This window comes from Delphinus delphis, chromosome 9 (genome assembly GCF_949987515.2).
Source record: "Delphinus delphis chromosome 9, mDelDel1.2, whole genome shotgun sequence".
Classification (NCBI taxonomy): Eukaryota; Metazoa; Chordata; class Mammalia; order Artiodactyla; family Delphinidae; genus Delphinus; species Delphinus delphis.
This window is the reverse complement of record NC_082691.1, coordinates 79,355,835-79,372,237: the sequence shown is the minus strand read 5'-3', so window position 1 is coordinate 79,372,237 and position 16,403 is coordinate 79,355,835. Positions and strand designations below refer to the sequence as shown.

Sequence of the window (16,403 nt, the reverse complement as noted above, 5' to 3'; positions counted from 1 at the left end):
ATTTCCAAAGTGATATGGAAGTGTGTAGCGTCGCCTTATTGTTTTCCTTCAATTCTTGGATTCTGGATTTGATCCTCAACTGAAAATGATTCAAGGCATTGAGCTCAAAATCTGCCAATTGTGTACATTTTAAACAATGTCTTTGTTTTTCCTCCACAGGCCTTCAGGGTGGTCAGATGTTCTTCAATGCTGTTAAAGAAGGAGACACTGTAATATTTGCAAGTGAGGATGAACAGGATAGAATATTGTGGGTTCAGGCCATGTATAGGGCCACAGGTCAGTCGTACAAACCCATTCCTGCAGTTCAGGCCCAGAAGCTGAATCCTAAAGGAGGAACTCTCCATGCAGATGCTCAACTTTGTAAGTTTGGTTGAAAAATAATTTGATTATCAATTAATAACCTTAATAAGATATGAAATTGCCTGAGTCAAATTTGTTCAGTATTATAGTTTACATCATTAACTGATTCCTAATTGAATAAGAATAGTTCATTTTAGTAGTCATAGAATCAGTTATCTAATTTTTCAGACAAACCTGGAATAAATGGTGCCTATGATTTCCAGTCATGAATTTGCCAAGCACTGGGATGTCTCTGGGAATCTCAAGAGCATAAAAGAAAATTGATTTTAACTTACTGTAATTTTAACTTAACGTGTTCTATTGAAATGGGAAAAGTATTGCAAAATCAAACTGGCATTAAGATTCCAGAATACCAAAATGATGGACCATAACTTTCTAGAGTTGTTCCTAACAAACCAAAAGGATAATAGGCCTACTTTCTGTTGTAGGTCGGAAAAAAAAAGTCATCAAGGCAACTTTCTTTTTCTAGATACCTTTATATTCATGCCATTTTCTCGATGCTAATGTAAATCATTAAGAACTAAATTTTTCATTTTAATTTACAAGTAATTAATAACAAATTATGTAATAATGATAGAAACATTTTCAAATGTAGCTTTAATAATCATTAAACCAAATGTTTTCACTTGTTATATTCCTTTTTAAAACTTCTCTGGTTCCTTCTGTAATATAATAAATCAGTTTGTCTTTAACTGTAAGCTCAAATTGGAACTTTTCATTCAACACCCTTCTACTCTCAAGATTCTTCTCCAGGGAGCAGCATTTTGACATTCATTATTTTCTTCTCTCTTTAGTTTCTTCTCTCTTCTCATACTTTTCCTGCAGCACATAACTATTTTCTGTTCTTTTTTAGACACCCGATAGTATTACATTTAGACATCTTAAACAAAGGTACTTTAGGCCAAATAAAGATGGAATATGAGCTCAACTCCAGATTCCTGCATGCTTTAGGCTTCGAAGTGTACACCTTTAAACTTATCCCGATCCATCTTCAAGTGATGCTGGTGCTTTATACGTAGTATATGCATCTCACAATTGTATACGTCCATATCTCCCTTCCTGGCCCCTGCACACTTCTGGTCATACATCTTACTTCTACAAATGTTGTAAACCCCACAATACATTGATATTATTATTATGCCTTAAACAGTCAATTACCTTTTAAAGAAATTTAAATAATAAGAGAAAATGTTGTATACTCAACCGTGTAGCTACCATTCCTAGCACTCTGTATTCTCTTATAGAGATAGTTCACTTCTGAAAGGACTTCCTTTGACTTTTCTGTAGTGCTTTCAGCTTTTTTCTATATGAAAATGTCATTATTTTACCTTCACTTGGAAAGATGCTTCTTTTCAGTACTTTAAAGACTTTGCTCCACTCTCTGCTAACTTGCTTTTTTTTCTCCTGATGAGAAATGTGCTATCATTTTTGTTTCTTCCTCTGTATATAATGTGGTTTTTTTCTCAAGCTGCTTTAAAGATTTTCTCTTAATCACTGGTTTTGAGCAATTTGATTATAATGTGCCTTGGTGTAGGTTTTTTTTTTTTTTCGGTACGCGGGCCTCTCCCTGTTGTGGCCTCTCCCGTTGCGGAGCACAGGCTCCGGACGCGCAGGCTCAGCGGCCATGGCTCACGGGCCCAGCCACTCCATGGCATGTAGGATCTTCCCGGACCGGGGCACGAACCCGTGCCACCTGACTCTCAACTGCTGCGCCACAAGGGAAGCCCAGCCTTGGTGTGGTTTTGGTTAATTGTCTCCAGTTCTGTACCAAGACTATTCTTAAAGACCCCAACTGCTGACCAGTGAACTTTGAGGTTTTATTTCCTGGCTGTTGGGAACAAGCACTGCTCCAGGCTCTGTGTGATGCTCCAGGCTCTGTGAATCTGGGGCATTGGCCCGTCTAATCCTTTAGGGTGGTTCTTTCCCCATCCTCGTATTGTTGCCTCCCTTGCGTGAGGTGGTCAGTATTCATTTGAATACGAAACGGGGCAGCGAGAGGGAACAGTAGTCTTTCCTGCAAACTCCAGCAGCCTTGGCCTTCCGGAACTGTCAACTCCATCTTTTCAACTCAGGGAGACCACTGGCTCTCCCTGGGTTCTCCTTCCCTGAGCCACAGCTTTGAAAGTTTCTCCTGGGGCAACTAAAAGGCTCATCTCATTTGTTTCCCCACCTCTTAGGAATCACTCTCCTATGTTGCACGATGTCCAAAATTTTGAGAACATTTTAAAAAATATTTTTACATGAATTTTTAGTGGTTTCAGGTAGGAAGTTTAATCTGTTGTTCATGACACTGTCTTAATCAGAAGCAGAGTGATTGTTTTCTTCGTTAGAGCAGTGTTTCTCAATCTCAGCAAGACTATCCTTTTGGGCCAGATAATTCTTTGTTTCAGGGGTTGCGGGGAGGGCTGTCCTGTGTATTATAGGATGTTTACTATCATCCCTGTCTCCTACACACTAGCTGCCTGTAGCACCTGATCGCACTGCCCCCCCCCAGGTCTAACGACCAAAAATATCTCTAGACATTGTCAAATGTTCCAGGGGACAGGGGAAAAGGTGGAGAAGGTTTACCCCATTTGAGAACTGCCGAGTTCGGGTGACTTGAAAATTATTTTTGTGAAAATGTTTCCCTCATTCACTTGTGTTCCAGTATTTTTTCTTTACATCTTGTGTGCAAGGAATACCCAAGGATTGTGCTGGTATCATAAAGGATATCAACCATCTTACACACAATGGCAAGAAAAGTGGACAGGAACCACTGGTCTAGAACATTGATATCATGACTACATGATACAGAATTACTGAGTAAAGGATCTAATAATCAGTTTATTCAGATAGCCGTATAATTTCTTTCTAGCAAAACCTTTCTATTAGATAACAATGTGTTGTCAAGGCAGTGTTGATCAGGCTAAGTGGAACTGAATTTTCTAGCCCCTTGATAAAATTGTTTTAAAAAAGCTAAATTTGTTCTAAAAAGCCAAACTGTTCCAGTCACGTTAAGAGCTTTCTTGTATTCCAGGCTCTTAGTAAAGTTTTCTGTCAGAGCAGACCATGCTGTTTTACCTTTCTTTAAAAAAGAAAAAAGAAAAAAAAAAGAGAGAAAGAAAAGGAAAGAAGAAAGAAAAATCTGTTTCTATCTCATCCAAATGAGCTACTGACCATGACCTTCATCACAGATGCGACTTGACTGCCCCAGAGAGTAGTTTTCCCTTTAGTATTTTCCTCCCTTCCTTGGCTTCTGTATTATTTATTTTTCTCTTTCTTGATCATCTCTCGGAAGAACAACTTTTAGAGTCATTAGTGGAAACTGAGAAAATAACATGAAATTAAAATGACTCGAAATAAACGTTTCTAAACATTTATTTAAATTTTTAAATATGTTTTTCATTTCTTTGCTGACCTATATAGCTGGTAAGGGTAAGTATTTTTATGATATTTTTTGCTTCACTATATTAAATTTTTTGTAATGATGGGATTTTTTGTAACATCTTTATTAGAGTATAACTGCTTTACAATGTTGTGTTAGTTTCTGCTGTATAACAAAGTGAATCAGCTATATGTATACATATATCCCCATATCCCCTCCCTCTTGCGTCTCCCTCCCACCCTCCCTATCCCACCCCTCTAGGTGGTCACAAAGCACCGAGCTGATCTCCCTGCGCTATGCGGCTGCTTCCCACTAGCTATCTATTTTACGTTTGGTAGTGTATATATGTCCATACCACTCTCTCACTTCATCCCAGCTTACCCTTCCCCCTCCCTGTGGCCTCAAGTCCATTCTCTATGTCTGTGTTTTTATTCCTGTCCTGCCCCTAGGTTCATCAAAACCTTTTTTTTTTTTTAGATTCCATATATATGTGCTAGCATACAGCATTTGTTTTTCTCTTTCTGACTTACTTCACTCTGTATGACAGACTCTAGGTCCATCCACCTCACTACAAATAACTCAGTTTCGTTGTTTTTTATGGCTGAGGAATATTCCATTGTATATATGTGCCACATCTTCTTTATCCACTCATCTGTCAATGGACACTTAGGTTGCTGCCATGTCCTGGCTGTTGTAAATAGAGCTGCAATGAACAGTGTGGTACATGACTCTTTTTGAATTAAGGTTTTCTCAGGGTATATGCCCAGTAGTGGGATTGCTGGGTCGTATGGTAGTTCTACTTTTTCAGGAACCTCCATACCGTTCTCCATAGTGGCTGTATCAATTTACATTCCCATCAACAGTGCAAAAGGTTTCCCTTTTCTCCACACCCTCTCCAGCATTTATTGTTTGTAGATTTTTTGATGATGGCCATTCTGACCAGTGTGAGGTGATACCTCATTGTAGTTTTGCTTTGCATTTCTCTGATGATTAGTGATATTGAGGATCCTTTCATGTGTTTGTTTGCAATCTGTATATCTTCTCAGGAGAAATGTCTATTTAGGTCTTCTGTCCATTTTTGGATTGGGTTGTTTGTATATTTTGGAGATTAATCCTTTGTCAGTTGCTTCATTTGCAAATATTTTCCTCCATTTGGAGAGTTGTCTTTTCATCTTGTTTATGGTTTCCTTTGCTGTGCAAAAGCTTTTAAGTTTCATTAGGTCCCATTTGCTTATTTTTATTTCCATTTCTCTAGGAGGTGGGTCAAAAAGGATCTTGCTATGATTTATGTCGTAGAGTGTTCTGCCTATGTTTTCCTCTAAGAGTTTTATAGTGTCTGGCCTTACATTTACATCTTTAATCCATTTTGAGTTTATTTTTGTATATGGTGTTAAAGAGTGTTCTAATTTCATTCTTTTACATGTAGCTGTCCAGTTTTCCCAGCACCACTTATTGAAGAGGCTGTCTTTTCTCCATTGTTGCCTCCTTTATCAAAGATAAGGTGACCAGTTGTGCGTGGGTTTATCTCTGGGCTTTCTATCCTGTTCCATTGAGCTATATTTCTGTTTTTGTGCCAGTACCACACTGTCTTGATGACTGTAGCTTTGTAGTATAGTCTGAAGTCAGGGAGCCTGATTCCTCCAGCTCCATTTTTCTTACTCAAGATTGCTTTGGCTATTCGGGGTCTTTTGTGTTTCCATACAAATTGTGAAATTTTTTCTTCTAGTTATGTGGAAAATGCCATTGGTAGTTTGATAGGGATTGCATTGACTCTGTAGATTGCTTTGGGTAGTATAGTCATTTTCACAGTGTCGATTCTTCCAATCCAATAGCATGGTGTATCTCTCCATCTGTTTGTATTGTCTTTAATTTCTTTCATCAGTGTCTTATAGTTTCTGCATACAGGTCTTTTGTCTCCTTAAGTAGGTTTATTCCTAGGTTTACTCCTTAGGTAGGAATAAACCTAGGTTTATTCCTAGTTTTATTTTTTTTGCTGCAGTGGTAAATGGGAGTTTCTCCTTAATTTCTCTTTCAGATTTTTCATCATTAGTATATAGGAATGGAAGATATTTCTGTTCAGGAATTTTGTATCCCACTACTTTACCATATTCATTGATTAGCTCTACTAGTTTTCTGGTAGCATCTTTAGGATTCTTTATGTATAGTAGTTTTCTGGTAGCATCTTTAGGATTCTTTATGTATAGTCATCTGCAAACAGTGACAGTTTTACTTCTTCTTTTCTGATTTGGATTCCTTTTATTTCTTTTTCTTCTCTGATTGCTGTGGCTAAAACTTCCAAAACTATGTTGAATAATAGTGGTGAGAGTGGGCATCCTTGTCTTGTTCGTGATTTTAGAGGAAATGGTTTCAGGTTTTCACCATTGAGTATGATGTTGGCTGTGGATTTGTCATATAATGATAAGATTTTTTAAAGTAATATCATGATCTTGTTTATGGAATCATGATACTGCTTTCTAGGCAAACCTGGAATATTTACATTAACTTTACCATTTATGAAACAGAAATGTTTATTTTTGCCACAACAGGAAAGTAGAAACAAACTAATATCTATCATTCATGTGGTCATAAAGGAAATGGCTATGAAGGTGTTAACAACAGCATGCAAAAAATTCTCTGTAATGTTTAGTAGAAAAATGCTAAATTATATATGTGATGCTCTTTTCACTCTATTAAAAAAGATTTTTAAATATATGTAGAATGATACCTAAAATATTTACATTGGATGCGTTTAATTGGAGGGATTGGTTGCTAATTCATTGCCTCTCTTGCCTGAATTTCTACAATCTATGTTATAACTTTAAAAAGAAAAGCTCATTTTTAAATCCAAGCATACCAAATGGTTAGGGATAGTCAGATCAAAATAATAAATTTATGAAATCTAACTTATTAGGATACAACCTTATTATCTTTTAAAAAGTATATATAATGGTGTGTATTTATAGATTTATCCAGTAAGTCTATCTATTCTACATCCATATTTCTTTGACTTTCAAGGTCTACAGAAATTCTAAGGAAAAGGGTAAATTGGAGTGTGGTTGGGGGAGTACTGTTGAGTTTTTCTGCTTCCGTCTGCCTCTTGCCAGATGGATGACGTTGTTTAAACTGTCCTTCTTTGCTGTCCCCAAACAAAATACTGTGCAAGCACCTTTTTCTTTTTTACATTTTCCTCTCACACATATAATGTGTATGTTACATAATACAATACAACACAGTACTAGTTGACTTTCAATAATAAGTCAATGTCAAAAATGAACCAGAGTACTTACCTTCTTTTCAATTTTAGCCAAACTTTTAAAAAATTCTTAAATCAGACTGTAAACTTATTTAACTTTATAAGTTAATTCTCTTGATTGATCTAATAAGTTAAATTTCACCCTTCATCAGTAAAGTATATCCTACTTTATATTGAATATATTATTTCAAATAAATGTTGAATATCTGTGTACTTTGCCTATGATTATAGGTCTGTATGTGTTGATTAAGATTGTCATCATATATAAGTATTATTTATTTGTTATTTGCTGCAGAAAGTAAGATGTGTAAATCCATACATTCATTTTTAATCAATTAACGAAAACAAGCTAAGAAATTATTTGGGTCAATAATAGAGGCATGAACAGACCCCTCATGAATATATCTACCAACCTTTATTGTTAGGTCTTCAGCATAAACCATATGTATGTGAACATACCAACAAGATAATCTACATAAAATTTTAAAACATTTAAACTTTTCCTATTGAAGTCTATATGGGTGCTCTAAAAAGAGAAGTGGTACTTCTCTGTGCCACTTTTAACTTGCTGTAAATTTTCAAGCTCAGTGAGAGTTGGTGCTAAAAGGAAATTCTAATTGGGGTGGGTAGTGGTAAATGCAGCTACAGGCAAACTCCTGAACATAGGATAATTTTAAAACAAGTTATTGTATTTCAAAGGTTCATTTGCTGCTTAGTTGAGCTCAAGGTTTTGCAGAGAAGACAGGCTCTTAGCTAGCAGCACCGTCTTCTTAGTCCTTTTGGTACTGGAGTCCCAGGCCTGGGACCAAGCACCTGAGTGGTCTCAGAAGGCTGATAAATGACCTCCTCTTCTACGGTGCCGTCCTGTTCTTGCCCCTTCCTCCAACTCTCTTTTTCTTCCCCTTTCCCTTTTGTATCCCTAATCTCTCACACCACCAGGAACAGCAATAAAAAAAAGAAAGAAAGAAAGAAAGGAAGGGGAGGGAAGGGAAGGGAAGGAAAGAAAAGGAAAGGTAAGGAAAGAAAAGAAAAAGAAAAACATGTAGCATCCTTAGAATTAGTTGCAAAGGAAAGAGAAACATTTCAGTTAATTTTTACCCTTCTCACATTCTGATTTCTGACTTAGGTACCCTTCCTGGGATTCGGGTTCCTGAGCACATAGGAGCTGGCTGTGGTCAATGCCCACCAAATAGCCCTCCCACCACAGTGGGACCTGCCAGCTTGCTAGTAGACCTCACATGGTTTTCTATGCTAGCTATTTTCAAGTCGTTGTTAACTGTTTAAATTGATACTGTGAACCTGCTAATTATTCTTTTCTCTTGACTTCCAATAGCTATTACCCTAATGAAAAACTTAAATTTTCAGGTCCCATTTGAATAAAGCCTCTATAATTTCTTAAATCTATAGCCAATAGTAATCCTTCTCAATTTGGGTTTTATTCCACCCACTTTTACCACACCTGGTGAGAGTACTACCTAAAGACGCTGGAGCATGTATCCAACTGTTACCATAGAAACTCTCCACCAGTACCCTCATTTATCATGTCCAACATCTGTACTTAGTCTGCAGGTTAATCATCACAATATATGACAGTTTTACAGTACATTGTTTTAGCTCTTATCTTGTTGGCTTCTTTCGATGATTTCCTTATATTGTTTCAGAAGACAAACTGAACTGAGCTGAGTTGTCATTGAACATTTGATTAGTGCCATGAATAATTTTCCGTTTAAGACTCATCACCATAATTCTGTGTTATGGTGAACATGAATTGAAGATGATCGAGTGTAACTCAGTTTTAAAGCAAGTCTCCAAGCCTTGGATTTGGTTATGTAATTGATTGAAAGCATGTTTTCCATTTGACCCAGATGATAACTCTGTGTTACCCTCACAGTTAATAAAGACATGTTATGCTAAGAGAAAACTTTATGAAAATATTCTTTTATAAAAATAAGACACTAGCTATTTTAATGATAATTATTTTCCTATTTTACTTTAGTTCATGAGAGGATTTTAAAATGAAAGGTTTCCCACACAGGGAAACCTTTCTAATTTATTGTCTTTCTAATTTATTTTTATTCATAAATTCATGGAAACTAATGGTAAAATAGTGCATGGTGAAGTTTATTTACATAAAATATTTTGAATTGTGCTGATCAGATGGCATAGAAAGTACATTTCACTATCATAGAATTTACATCCCTGAAGAGATTGTAGGTTGTTGTTGCTGTTTTTAATAAAAATTTTAGTAGGTTTGTTTGCCTGTATGTTTTTTCACCGTCAATGTACATTCTATGTTTGTGACTTAAATTGCTATCATAAATATTATTTTTATCAGTAATACTGTTTGCTAGAAAAGTACTTTCCTTTTATGTGTGTGATTTGGAAAGGTTTCTCACATTAAATAATATATGGTTTTGAGTTATATTTCATAAGGAAATATATATTTCATATATATTCATAAATATAACTTTCATAAGTTATATTTCATAAGTTATATTTCATGAGTTATATTTCATAAGGAAGATAATTCATAAAGTACCTTTATTTTTGAAAATATGATTTAATTATGGGAATGAACTATAGACTCAGTTTTTTTCAGAAACTTGTGTATCTTATTTAAAGACTGTATACCCATTATTTTAAAATAAGAATTTTTTTCTGCAAACCTTTATAGTAAAAGGAGAATTATGGATTTTTTTCTCTGAAGTTTATTACATATCCTTTTCTCAACACATAAACCATTAATGGGTGTTATTTTTAACTTCTTGTTATGACCTTCTCTGGTGAAAAAAATAATGAATAAAATTCAGCAGATGTTTTATAAAACTAGTAATTTAATTTCATAAAGGTGATACTAAAAGATTTTTTTACTCAAATGAAGAGATGAAGATTCTAAGATAAATTCTTTAAAATACAAAATCTTCTGATTTTATAATATGTATGCCTTGCATTTTTCAATATTCTTCCTCCACATTTGATATTATTTCACATTATCATATACTTAACTTTATATTAAAAGACTATCAGACATAAGAATAAAATACAGGAGAAGTTGGATTATCTTATTTCTCAGTTCAGGAAAAGCAGTTTAGTTTAGTGTTCATGCAACTAACACTAATTACAACATGTAATGTCTTTAATCATTCAGATAAGTAATTACTAAATGCAAAAGAATACATATGCTACTTTCTCCATGGACCATAACTGTATCCCTTACATCATTGATGAATGGCCATTCATTGCTTGCTTGCTGCATTCACCTCTTGATATCTGTCACTGATGTGAGATATAAATTAGTTTGTGTATCTTTTCTTTTTACATGTGATTCTGAAGACCCTTCAGCTTGAATTATATAGTTCTTCCGTCCACAAATATGGCTGAAAGTTGAACTTGACATGGATCAATATGATCTGGGCTAAATATCTAAATGTGACTGATTATGTTAGCATCATGTCCACAGATCAATATTGAGTTTTATTATGAGCCTGACTCTATAATTGGGTTTAATCAATAAGCTTTTGTCTCCTTTCCTTTGCAGTTTTAGGGTTGGACCATATAGATTTTTAAAAACTGCATTTAGCTTACATTTAGGACTCTGCTTCTTGTGATGACCAGTAATGAGATCTATCCGTGAATTTTAAGGAACAATGGAGCCTCAGCTCTACCACTGTGAGGAGAGCCCACTTTTATCTTGATAACTGATTGCTTGCCCAATATGCGCGACATCTCTAACAGAGCTAATGTAGTAACACCCCAGCACTCCTTTCGGGTGGTGTGTGGCGCTCTCTCTCTCTCTCTCTCTCTCTCCTTAGTAAATAACTCACATTGAAGACGTTGACAAAACATACCATTAATGAAAGCAATCATAAAAGCTTGCCTTTTGATAAACCCGCAGGGTCTATAGGCGTTGAAAGATGCAATCTGTAAAGAACAATAAATTTGGGCTTTTGATTGAAGGGCCATTTGGGACGTTGTGCTTTGTCTGCATATTTGCACAAACATGATGCTCCCTTTTTCATGTCTCTTAAACTTGAAGCCTGAGAGCATTCATTGCCATTTCTACATTAAAGTTGGTCCCATTAAAAGCTCCCTACAAAAAAAAAGACTGGAAGTGATCCAGCTGAAGCTAGTATGTTCATTTCTGCCCTAGTTTGCCATTTGGAAAGCAGGCTTCTAGCCATCGTTGTCGGTTTTCTTTATAAATAGGCCCGGGTTCTTTTCCAGGCAGTTCCTTCAGTAAATGTATACTTCAAATGCATCAAGTTTTCTTAAATTAGGGGGAAAAAAGATGATTCCTGTGATGGATATTTGAAGTAGCTTTGAATGTGAATAGAATTTCTTCATTCCAAATGATTGGCAGATTTTTCCCTGTCGTTTTTATTTAGGCTCCAAAAAATGTTGCATTTTATGGTTATATGCTGAATTTGTGGCATCATATTTTATGTAATGGAAAGTAGTCATCTGTTATCATGAGACATACATTTTGTGTTGTTCAAAAACCGCATTTGCCTGTTATTAAAGTACAAAAATAAATGGACATGCCTTTCTGAATTTACAGATGCAGACCGTTTTCAGAAACATGGTATGGATGAGTTTATTTCTGCGAATCCCTGCAAGCTTGACCACGCCTTCCTTTTTAGAATACTCCAGAGGCAGACATTGGATCACAGACTGAACGATTCCTATTCTTGCTTGGTTAGTACAAATCTGTCTATCTCGTCCCCTATGGGTTAGAGTGAAAGATTTTTTAAAGTGAGAAATACTTGTTATGAAGCAGCCTTTTATTATCCCTGACTCATTTAATAACTATAGTTGGAGTTAGGGATAAAGGATTCCAATCGATTGCTTCCCAAATTGAAAATTATACACTTGAAGACCACTGCTGTGCCACTCAATAGACAGGAGAATGGACGCGAACAGACTCTGAACTGTGGTTTCTCAGTCCCTCCAGAGAAGGTGGAATGAAAATAGAAGGCTTTACTAAAGATAAAAAACCTCTGTGATAGAATTTACTAACACCTGTACAGACATTTTAAGGTTTAAATTCTGCTCACCTAATGGTGATACTGTTCATGTCTCTCTTTTGTTCCTAGAAAGACAATCTAAGTGACAGGGAAAAGGAACAGTGCAATAAATAATACTATGACAGGGGCTGTATGTAACAGAGGAAAGCTTTAGTTTCATCTAACCCTCCAAAGATAATTTGAATTTCCTTTAAAAAAAAAAGGCATTAAATCGAGTAGCTAAACTGCTACTTTGTGTTTAAACCAGCCAAAATTCGGGATACAAAGTATAATTTACATTTAGAAGGAATGCTTGACTCCTTAGAATGTGGGCATTAAACTATAGCCTAAAAATCGTATGTACCTTTAAATCCAAGGATTTTTGTTCATGGCAGTTCCTCTGGAATTTCTCCAGCTGGAATATCCCTATTTCTATCACCACTTAGTCTGTTGGCTGCTGAGCATGGTAGCTGCATGCAGTAAAGTTACACTCTCTTTAAAATAAGATTTTAGACAGGATGTGCTGTCAGCTCATCAGAGATGTTTCAGTCGACAGGAAGAAATTAAACAGTTTATTGCCATGATCGTGCTGATGGTTCGTTAATGCATTTATAGACTCTTTTTTAAGTACCTATTATTCAACAAGTAATTGTGTAGCTTAAACCCAATCCAGCCCAAACTTTACAATTACATGGAGAGTAAAACAAGTCATCACAAAACCCTAATGTATCTTTCTGTGGACAAGCACACGTAGACTGATCATCAATAAGAACACTTTCCTCTGGGATTCCACTCTGTGGGGTTAGTTCCTGAACTGTCAAAAGTCGTTTTCATTATGTGGATGACCTCACGTGCCATATGAAGTGTGAGGAGAACACTACAGTGTGTCTTCAACTGCACCTAGAGGGTAGGTGTGATTAGAAAGAGTGTTTGAGCGCAAGATGACCCTGGATGTAAATCATGGCTCAGCAGCGGATTTGCACTGTCATCTTGAGCAATTCACTGATTATCTCTGAACTGTAGTTTCTGTATCTGTAACATGGAGTCATAGTAACTACTATGCATGATGGTTCTAAATATTAAATATATACATAGTATGTCTGGTACTGTGCCTGTACTATCACCACAGTAAGTAGTATTCTGGTTTTCTTTTTTCTCCTCTTCCTTTTTAGTTAATTTTTATTGCAGTCTCATCTTTCTGTATTTCTCACTGTTCTTTTCCTTCTCTTGCACAATTATGCTGCCCCCTTTGAAAACTCTCCATTCCCCCTTCTTTCTCTTTTTTATCTTAAATTAATCCATATAATCCCCTGAAATATTTTATAAACCAGCTCTACCTAACCTGGCCCTCTCTTGTTAACCAAGCATACACACCCATCCTAACATCTCATTTCAAGAGAACCAGAAACTGCTGCTGTAAAACATTAACTTTGTTGTATTGGTCATAGAAAGACAATAGAATGAGAACAATATCCCAAATATTTAAATACCCAAGTAGTACATGTTTACCACTGCTAGACTTACTGAAATTCTCTTAGTTCACTTTATAAAATGCTTTTGGAAACTAGGCAATTTCAGTTATCAGGTCTGCTTTACCATTCTCTTTTTAATTGATTCATATAGAGATTGACGTTTTTTGTAATGTCATTCTTTGTGACTGACAGTTTAGATGCTGTGAATAAATTTGACTAATTGTGAGTGACAGTGGAGGAGAAGAGGTTGCCCATGCCTCACTGTGGCAATAAAGACAGGATGCTTTCACGTTGTCAGTGGCCCAGATCAGTTCCAAAATTGATGACATTCGCTCTTTAGAAAACAATAGGAAACATACTACTAATTTTAAAAATATTGTCAAAAGACACTGTAACGCAGCTTCTGCTTATAATGCCTAAGAGTGCCTACAGAAAAGCAAATCCTGGTACAGAAAGAGAAAAAAAAAAAATATATATATATATTTCTGTTCTTCCTTTTGCAGGGGTGGTTTAGCCCTGGCCAGGTCTTTGTGCTGGATGAGTACTGTGCCCGTTATGGCGTGAGGGGCTGTTATAGACACCTCTGCTACCTTACAGAACTGATGGAGCATTCAGAAAACGGTGCTGTCATTGACCCAACCCTGCTTCATTACAGCTTTGCGTTCTGCGCCTCTCATGTGCATGGCAACAGGTATTTTTACTTGCAAACACACAGTGAAATGTGGAGGGGTGACTTGGGAAGAGAGAAAAATGCTATTATCACCTAGTTACAGATTTTAAATAGCAAATGCTTCTTGCAAGAGGAAAAAAGAAACCCACAAAGGAAAAATGTACATCAATATGCCGGTGATTTAGGCGGGCTGCACTTTATGTTTCTTTTTGCCATTAAAGCCACTTGAAACAGAGAGAGAGAGAATCTATGAGATTAGAAGTCGCCTTTTAGTTCTTATGTACCACCTAGTATTAGGGTCTGCCCAGCTTAAGTGTCATCTGTATTTCTGTTGTAATGCATGTGGATGTCTGGGTAGGGTTTGTTGACAGGTTTGTGTATACCTAATGATCCTTGCTTTTCCGCTGTGGAACAAGTGTTCATCGATAAAGCGAGATAAATACTGGGTTTATGTAGAGTCTCCTCCCAGCCCCTTCCCTAATCCACACTTGAGGAACAAGTATCCCCTTTTAGCACTCTAAGCCAGTGACCTCACCTCTTGTTTTACCAAAAGAGCAAAATATCACCTAATGCAGGCCCCCGCAACGATGCATCTCTGACCTTAAAAATCTCTCCACCTTGCTCCCTCTCTCCTCCCCATCTTGTTCCAGGGAACCTTCGCTAGGCGGGGCTCCTCCCATAAAGGAGATGCCCTTTATCTCATCCCCTTTGTACCTTGCCTCACCCGTTATTCCATCTCCCTCCTTTATATTTCCTTTCTTCCCACAAGCCTAAGCTTCATCTAGCCGCACAAGATAACAGAGTGGTAATACTTGCTAACTAGATGAGGTAGGGCAAGTTTCTGCATCGAGTTCTGTCTCTATTTCTCCATCTTTAAGAAAGACATAAGATAGTATCTCTCTCAAATCATAAGTTGTGATAAGGATTAAACGCATTCGTGTGTATCAAGCACTTAGAACAGTGCCTGGCTTGTGAGTGGTCAAAAAAATGTGAAGGGATAGTTTACATTGTCTTAAGTACTATTGTCCCGTCAAGCTACCTCTCCATGGTTCTCTTTCTCCTCCCCACCAAACTCCTCTCACCATTTCCCCCGTTCGGCCCCCAGCTCCGCACTTGCCGGAGGCTGCTTGAAATGGATTGCCTTCTCCAGCTCCACCCTCCTTACTCTCGTGGGAGAGTTGACGCTGTGGAATATCCAAGTCCCCGTGCTTCTGTAAATGCTTCTCATTTTCCCTGATGCAGCTATCTCAGCGCTCCTCTTTTTATTTTATTCTATTATCTTCTCTTTTTTTGCCGTCTCTTTGCTCATAGTTCGTGTTTCTCCAGACCCCAAGTGTGGCATTTTCTCACGTCTGTTCTTGAACTTGCTCTCTTCTTTCTGAGAATTTTTTTCTACTTCAGTGAAAAATTCTGTGTTGGTGATCTTGCCACTTTCCACAGCTTCAAGTATGACCTCTCTTCATACAGATAATTCCAACCCAACTATTCTCCTAAGCTACAGATCTCCTAAGTCTACAACTGGCAGCTTGAATCTTCTGCTGATGCCTTAAACTCTCCACATTTAAAACTAAATCCATCATCTCGTGAAACCCGCTCCTGTACCTCTCTGAGCTCCTAGCAGAGTGCCTGACAAGAAGTAACACTCAGGCACAAAGTAAGTGTTCAGTAAATACTTGGTGAACGAATGAATGACTTTGTTATTTGTATTAATATCACTTCCAGTAATGGCCATTCATCTTTCATTTATCTTTCCCTTTTACCTCCTAGCCCCATTTTGTTGCCAATGTCAATATTCTGTCTTTACAGTACTCCTCAGATTTGTCTTTTAGCATTTCCGTTGTGTCTCCCCTAATTCTGGCCTTTATTTTTTCTTGCTTATCTACCTTTATTCATCTCTCTACTGCTTTTTCCTCCCCACATTAGTCTAGCAATCACCTTCAAAATTACAGGCTAACTTTTACCATACTCCTTTGCAAAAGCCTTCGGTGATTCTCATTTCATTAACAAATTAAAAATAAATTACAAGTATCGGGTTTTTCCAATATCATCATGTTCTGTCTACCTCGTTTGAAGTCCCGGTATTCTTCGCGACATAATCTTTACCCCAGACAACCTGTTTATCCTTCCTGTAAGGTTTCTTTTTTCAAGTTTTTAAACAGTCAGATATCACAAAATTCCTCTAAGAGGACTTCCGTTAACTCAAGCAAACACTACAAACCTTTTACCTGTAGTTATAAACTTTATCATGTATACTTGTATGCACACACACACTCGCACACGT

The 16,403-nt window shown here is 36.8% G+C and overlaps 1 protein-coding gene across 7 annotated transcripts in view; it reads left to right on the top strand.

Annotated features, from left to right (window-relative positions):
• CADPS2 (calcium dependent secretion activator 2) overlaps positions 1–16,403 on the top strand; it is a 487,000-nt gene that overhangs the window by 312,685 nt on the left and 157,912 nt on the right. For all 7 annotated transcript variants that reach the window (XM_060020810.1, XM_060020806.1, XM_060020805.1 and 4 more), the window contains 3 exons: positions 160–360; positions 11,536–11,672; positions 13,956–14,143. In XM_060020810.1, coding sequence (XP_059876793.1) covers positions 160–360; positions 11,536–11,672; positions 13,956–14,143 — 526 coding nt within the window. The remainder of the gene's footprint in view (positions 1–159; positions 361–11,535; positions 11,673–13,955; positions 14,144–16,403) is intronic.